Source organism: Gymnoscopelus microlampas, assembly GCF_963454915.1.
Source record: "Gymnoscopelus microlampas genome assembly, chromosome: 7".
Lineage (NCBI taxonomy): Eukaryota > Metazoa > Chordata > Actinopteri > Myctophiformes > Myctophidae > Gymnoscopelus > Gymnoscopelus microlampas.
In genome coordinates this window covers 49,118,055-49,124,782 of record NC_139944.1, presented here as the reverse complement: position 1 = coordinate 49,124,782, position 6,728 = coordinate 49,118,055, and the positions used below count along the sequence as shown (strand labels likewise).

Genomic DNA, 6,728 nt, shown 5'->3' with positions numbered 1-6,728 from the left:
TAATCTGCATACTGACCATTACACACTTTGCTCTGTACAACAAGGTTACATGTTGTCACAAATCCATAATGGTATGTGTATATTATCTTTCATGAACGCTTCCCCAACAGTTTACATTTCTACATGTACTGTAAGTGAGTGGTCATCATCATCATTATCAATTGTATTCTAGGACATTAAAGGCATTTCATGTAACCAACACCACCATCATCATCATTTACTCAGGTTTTGTGACAAGGCCAATAAGTTTTCTTTTGCTTTGGACAAACTTCTCTTTTTTTGACGGCTCACTCGTTGTCCTTAGGTAGTAGCTTCAGCCACGCAGTATAGTAGGCCTTCTGCTCTGTGTGTTGTTTATATTGTGTGTTTGAGGGCATAGTTGAGGGCCTCATGTAATGGTCTTTTTGCAGATGTCTTCTCCTGGAGACTCCTGGAGACAGCCCCATTCGAGCCTTTGTAATACTAGGCTACTAGAGGTTCGGGCCATTGCCCATATATGGAGATCTCTGTATCTGTCAGTCCCTGATTTTTTTGCTGATGCCATGATGACACATTGAGGTTAGACAACATACTCCATATTTGGGAATTGCCTATATGGTTAAGGCCGAGTCATGGTGTCAGAGGTCCGTCCGTCCGCCCGCAGGCTGGCCCCTTAAGCCAATTTTAATATAGGATTGTACATCCCAAATCTGGGGGTGGCTGTTATAAAGGCATTGCATGGCATCCAGGTTTGTTGATAGTGTGTTGCCATGGTTACCCGTCAATGCCGAAGAGAGTACGAACCAAGCCCCCAGAACCCAGTGCTTGCATTGAAGCGAAATGGACATGCTGGCCATTCGTAGGTACTGCAGCTTAAACGGAATGGGGCCACTGTGCGAAAACTGTTTCGACCAATGGGCTCACGAGCTTGCGCACACGCTTGCGCACAGGGACGCGCACCTCTGTGACGTAAAACGCGTCACTTCTGTGACGCAGAACGGATCACAGTGGCCCCAAATAGGCTACGCCCATCACACTTTACAACCCGGAAGAAGGGGTGAATTCGCTTCACGCGCTGGGTGAGCAACTCAATGCAAGTGGACGGGAGGCGATATCCGGTGCCCTCTCTATTATTTTTAACTCTATGGTACGAACAGAGACCAGACTAATTTGAGCAAAACTGGCCTCAGGTATTATTTTTTTGCCCAAATATGGAGATACTGGCATTATATTACTGACACCATATAGACTGGCCGTCAAGTACTTGGTTTTTGCCATATATGGAGATGACTACCAAATATGACAATGTCTGACATCATAGGACTGATGTCATAGAACGGACATGGTCTTAAAAAGAGTTGGGTGGTGAAGAGTATGAAATATGTTGATTTTGCCGGCTGTGTTCAGCTTGTAGGTTTTAAGTATGTGATTGCTCACGGCATCGCACTACATTCAAGATGGAATTTGTGTGTTTTATGCTTGGCATCTCCTTCACAGCATGGTTCACCATGCTTCTCGTCTTCATCATTGTCCCTGCCATCGCTGGGGTCTCTTTTGGTTTCAGACGTCTCTATATGAAATCTCTGTTGAAGATCTTTGAGTGGGCAACACCGAGGCAAGGAGTAGTACAAGAGAAGAGTCATCTGTATAAACCCTACTCAAATACCATCACCACCAGGGAGCCCACCTCCTTGGAGGAGGAGATCAAAGAGATTCGTCGCAGCAGCAGCAGCGACCGAGACCTGGACTCGGCCTCCGAGTTCGAGATGTCCGACATCCTCTACTTCGCCCGGCGAGGCATGGAGAGCATCGTGGACGACGAGGTGACCAAGTGCTTCTACGCCGAGGAGCTGGAGTCGTGGAACCTGCTGACGCGCAGCAATCACTCCGTACACAATGTCCCCCTGAGGCTGAGGGTGCTGTGGGGCCTCGGCGTGTTCATCCGCTACAGCGTCCTGCTGCCTCTCAGGGTGACTCTGGCCTTTGCTGGGGTCGGCCTGCTCGTGTTATTCACCGGTATCATAGGGCTTCTGCCGAACGGGCCGAGGAAGAACTACCTGAGCGAAAAGGTCCACTTGATGTGCTGCAGAATATGCGTCCGAGCTCTCACCGCCATTATTACCTTCCACGACAGTGAGAACATGCCCAAGAATGGTGGAATCTGTGTGGCCAACCACACGTCTCCCATCGACGTCATAATCCTGTCCAGCAATCGATGTTATGCGATGGTTGGCCAGATCCAAGGCGGGTTAATGGGGCTCATGCAGAGGTCCATGGTCAAAGCCTGCCCACACATTTGGTTTGAACGCTCAGAGGCCAAAGATCGCCATCTAGTTGCCAAGAGATTGAGCGAACACGTGGAAGATAAATCAAAACTGCCCATTCTCATTTTCCCGGAAGGTACCTGCATCAACAACACATCGGTTATGATGTTTAAAAAGGGGAGCTTTGAGATCAACACTACCGTCTACCCCGTGGCCATCAAGTATGACCCACGCTTTGGAGATGCTTTCTGGAACAGCAGCAAGTTTGGTATGGTCAGCTACCTGTTGCGTATGATGAGCAGCTGGGCCATCGTCTGCAGCGTGTGGTACCTCCCTCCCATGTCTAAAGAGGAAGGAGAGGACGCCGTGCAGTTTTCTAACCGCGTGAAGGCTGCTATAGCCAGGCAAGGAGGACTGGTGGACCTCCTGTGGGACGGGGGTTTGAAGCGAGCAAAGGTAAAGCATACGTTCAAAGAAGAACAGCAGAAGCTATACAGTCAAATACTTGTGGGAACCCAAGAGGACAGTTGTCCTGAGGGAAACGGGTCTGACGACTGACTGGTGCTCACTCAGAGAGAGAGGGGGAAGGGGGGGTGGGGTTAATAGAGGCGGTCAAAGCTCTTTTCATTCCCTGCTGGGTTTTCTGGACTGGACTGTCCTCTTTTGGCTTTCTCAGTCTTGCATGCCCACTTCTCAATGTTGTCACAGAATGTTCTGAGTCCCCCCTTGCTGTCCTCTTTGAGGTGATGGTTCTAACGGACAGAGGCCTGGTTTGTGTTCAAATAAAGCTTGCACATTAATTCACTGTACACAAAGGTGGCATTTTGTCTCCCTCAGTGACACTCTTGTATTTATCCCTAATCTTCACTGAACTGTTCAGCAGACCAACGCAAGAGAGCAATCCTTTTTGTTACGTTTTTTTTAGAATGAGGTTTTTTAACCAAAAGTAGCCTAATTGTTTTCTTACATTACTCTCTTGTAACGTTTTGAAACAAGTAATGATGAGTAAAGAGGAAACAATCTCAAAACTGGTTGATACTTTGATACACAAATGAAAATTCACAGGTTATTGGCGATCACAAACATGCCTTCCTATACCTACTATTTGCTTCGTTTTATGCAACTGCATAAATAGAGATAATAGAAAATAAAGATAAATAATAAAAAAAACAAATCACGTGTATCTTGGGATCCACATGAGAACGTTGTGGCTCCAATGTGCCTGTGACATCAATCATCTGTGACATATCATCGTTGCCGTCAGGCAGAAACCTTGTATCTCCATATGACAATGCCCTACTTCATCATACAAGAGTGTCGCACAAAATTTGTGAAAATAGCAGACCTACACGCTCACAATGCGTCGCGATGTGACGCGTTGTGAGCTTGTAGATTGGCTATTTTCAATACTTATTAATATACTCAAAATTAAATTAAAATGGAACGGTTTTGGACATACAAGGTTTCCACCCGACTGACTATTTCTAGGACGTATGACAAATATGGGCAAGGTTTCAGCCTGATACAAGCTTGTTTGACTTAATGTATGTGTGTATGTGTGTGTATATATATATATGTATATGTATATGTATATGTATATGTATATGTATATGTATGTATGTATGTATGTATGTATGTATGTATGTATGTATGTATGTATGTATGTATGTATGTATGTGTATGTGTATGTGTATGTATGTGTGTGTATGTATGTATGTGTGTATGTATGTGAAGTCAATATACACTTAGCCATATTAGATGGCCTATTTGGACCGTATACAATTTGACAATAATCGATTCATCTTCCAGAGTTACAAATTACATATTAGCATAGAATTACAAAATTATAGCAATGTTATAATTTTATACAAAAAATAAAAACAATAAAATAAGAAATTGTGAGCTTTTAGTCTATTTAGTGGGTTTTGTGGCCTTGTTCCTCTTATGAATCCTCAACTTTGACTCATAAACACATCACATAAGTACAAAGGCATTAAATGAATGAAAATGGAAAGCATTGGATATCAGCTCTTTCCTCAGCGTTAGCATAGCAGGAATGCCCCACACCCACATCCACTGACTAGAAGACTAGGAAATGAAATGGCGCAGCTCTTGTGGATCTCGGACTTCATGTGATTAGCCTGTGACGTTAGTCATGTATGACGTCAGTCGTCTATGACGACGTATCTATGATGTATGACTCAAAACTTGGGCAAGGTTTCAACGCAATCAATCACATTCTCATAGACTTCCATTATAAAATAATTGACTTCCATTATAAAATTAATTAATTAAAGTAGAATATTTGGTATAAGTGGAAAAAATCATGGGAAAGAATATATATAGTGATGGTACTTCTGTGGAGTACCTGGCACCGTGCATTCAGAGCTGATCTGTACAGCGGTTTGTGATTAAATTAGCTTCACACACACATTCCATTGACACAGCTTTACAAAGTGCAATTACCTCTCTTTGTCGGTTAACCATTGAGCAGTAGCTTGCTTGTTGCCCTCCAATCAGCGAAGAGTCTAAGGACTAATCATTATGACGTCATTTCGTGTTTATAAGGAGGTGGCTCGCGGCAGTTTGGGTGAACTTGAGTTGTTGCAGACTTTTGTACTAGCTAACAACGAGGAAGCCCCAACGCTACGTACATTGATGACCACTCAATCAAAGCTGCTACTTTCCAAACAACTCCAAGAGCTAACCAAGAACCCTGTGGAGGGCTTCTCCGCTGGTCTCATAGAAGATGACATCTACAACTGGGAAGTGGTCATCATCGGCCCAAAGGACACGCTGTATGAGGGGGGGTTCTTCAAAGCACACCTGACCTTCCCCCAGGACTACCCCAACAAGCCTCCCAAGATGAAGTTCATCACGGACATCTGGCATCCCAATGTGGGGAAGGACGGCAACGTGTGCATCTCGATCCTGCACGAGCCCGGAGAGGACCAGTATGGCTATGAGAGACCCGAAGAGCGTTGGCTGCCAGTCCACACGGTGGAGACCATCATGATCAGCGTCATCTCCATGTTGGCAGACCCCAACGGAGACTCTCCTGCCAATGTGGACGCAGCCAAAGACTGGAGGAACGATCCCTTGGGGGAGTTCAAGAAGAAAGTTTCACGCTGTGTACGGAAGAGTCAGTCAGAGTTTGACTAGGTTTTTCTCATTAATCACACCCGAACCCTAGCATCCCTATTCTGCGCATGTCATAGTCGGTGAACATCTGACGAGAATAGACAAATATCTGATGAACATTCAGCGAAAATAGCGGACGGCGTGTCACGTTGCGATTCAATGAGTTTGTGGATAGGCTATTTTCGCTTATTTGATGAACAGTGAAGTATTTAAGGTTTTGGGGAATAGGAATTGATGAACAGGGAACTTCGCTGAAATCCCAACAAGTTGATGAATAAGACCAGAACACATCATCACAACTTGAGGCAGTTTTAAGTTCATGTTTTACAGCAGGAAACATCGAATGCCAGCGCTGTTCTTGAACACTACCAGATCGATTCGTTCAGGGAATTAGATGCAGTGTTCAGGTCAGACGACAGAACAACATGGCTATAGCTGCTGTTTAAAAAGGAATTTCGGCATTACTTTGGCTCCAAGTTATCTTTAAAGATGGATAATTCTGATGAAACTGAAGGGTCTGTGATGTCTCCATGCCGTAAAAAGAAGAGGAAAGCTGAAATGTTAACGAGAACGCATCTCCCGTTGCTTGTAAATGCAATCTGCAAAAAGTCATTTATGAGCCTTTTTTGACTATATTGCTAAATGTCTGATTATGTTGTGGATAATTATTTTTTGAATTTCATTTCAGGTGATTTGCCTTTTATTTCTATGCACTGGGCTTTCAGTCTGTTAAGAACACCACCAACCATGATTACCCTATTTTTATTCAGACATTCTCAATATGGCACGTCACCGTATTGTTGCATTACTGGACCACTTTGCTATGACTCTTGTTAGGACCACATGTAACAAGTCCCCAGGACTTTTTTGTGTCATAATTTATGAGACATTCTAAGTCATGGGCATTTTTTTATACCACATATTGTGTATCTTTTTTTAAGATAAATGTTATAATGGAAATTAAGTGAATGAAACGTCACCCAAATTTGGAGTCATACGTCATACATAATTATGTCATAGATATGTCATAGATGACTGATGTCACATACTGGCCACATGAAGTCCCAAAATCACATGGGATATTCGACCTTGTTTTTATTAACTTATGAATATGGCATGTCAGACTGAATTTCTGACCTGAGTCAATGTGTTACTGGCCTTCTTGCTATATATCCCTACCTGCCATATATTTAAATGACACGTAGGTATGACATTTATGACACAAGGTGGGTCCGCCACCTTGCTGTGAGGATTGTGCGTAGCCTACCAAGGTTATCAATTACATTTCTCACTTTTTTTTTTTATCTCGTTTTTACTTTTTGTGTTCAATATTAGTTTAGTTTT

General features: G+C 43.5%; 2 protein-coding genes across 2 annotated transcripts; both read left to right on the top strand.

Moving 5' to 3' along the window:
* Positions 1-1,436: 1,436 nt before the first annotated feature.
* LOC311048615 (glycerol-3-phosphate acyltransferase 4-like) lies at positions 1,437-2,801 on the top strand (the record flags this gene model as incomplete). The annotated part of the gene is made up of 1 exon (XM_084061878.1): positions 1,437-2,801. The coding sequence occupies one exon, from the start codon at positions 1,437-1,439 to the stop codon at positions 2,799-2,801; it is 1,365 nt and encodes a 454-aa protein (XP_083918004.1).
* A 2,100-nt stretch (positions 2,802-4,901) lies between these two features.
* On the top strand, positions 4,902-5,405 carry LOC311048614 (ubiquitin-conjugating enzyme E2 G1-like; the record flags this gene model as incomplete). Its single annotated transcript, XM_084061877.1, has 1 exon — positions 4,902-5,405. The coding sequence occupies one exon, from the start codon at positions 4,902-4,904 to the stop codon at positions 5,403-5,405; it is 504 nt and encodes a 167-aa protein (XP_083918003.1).
* Between the last annotated feature and the right edge of the window lie 1,323 nt (positions 5,406-6,728).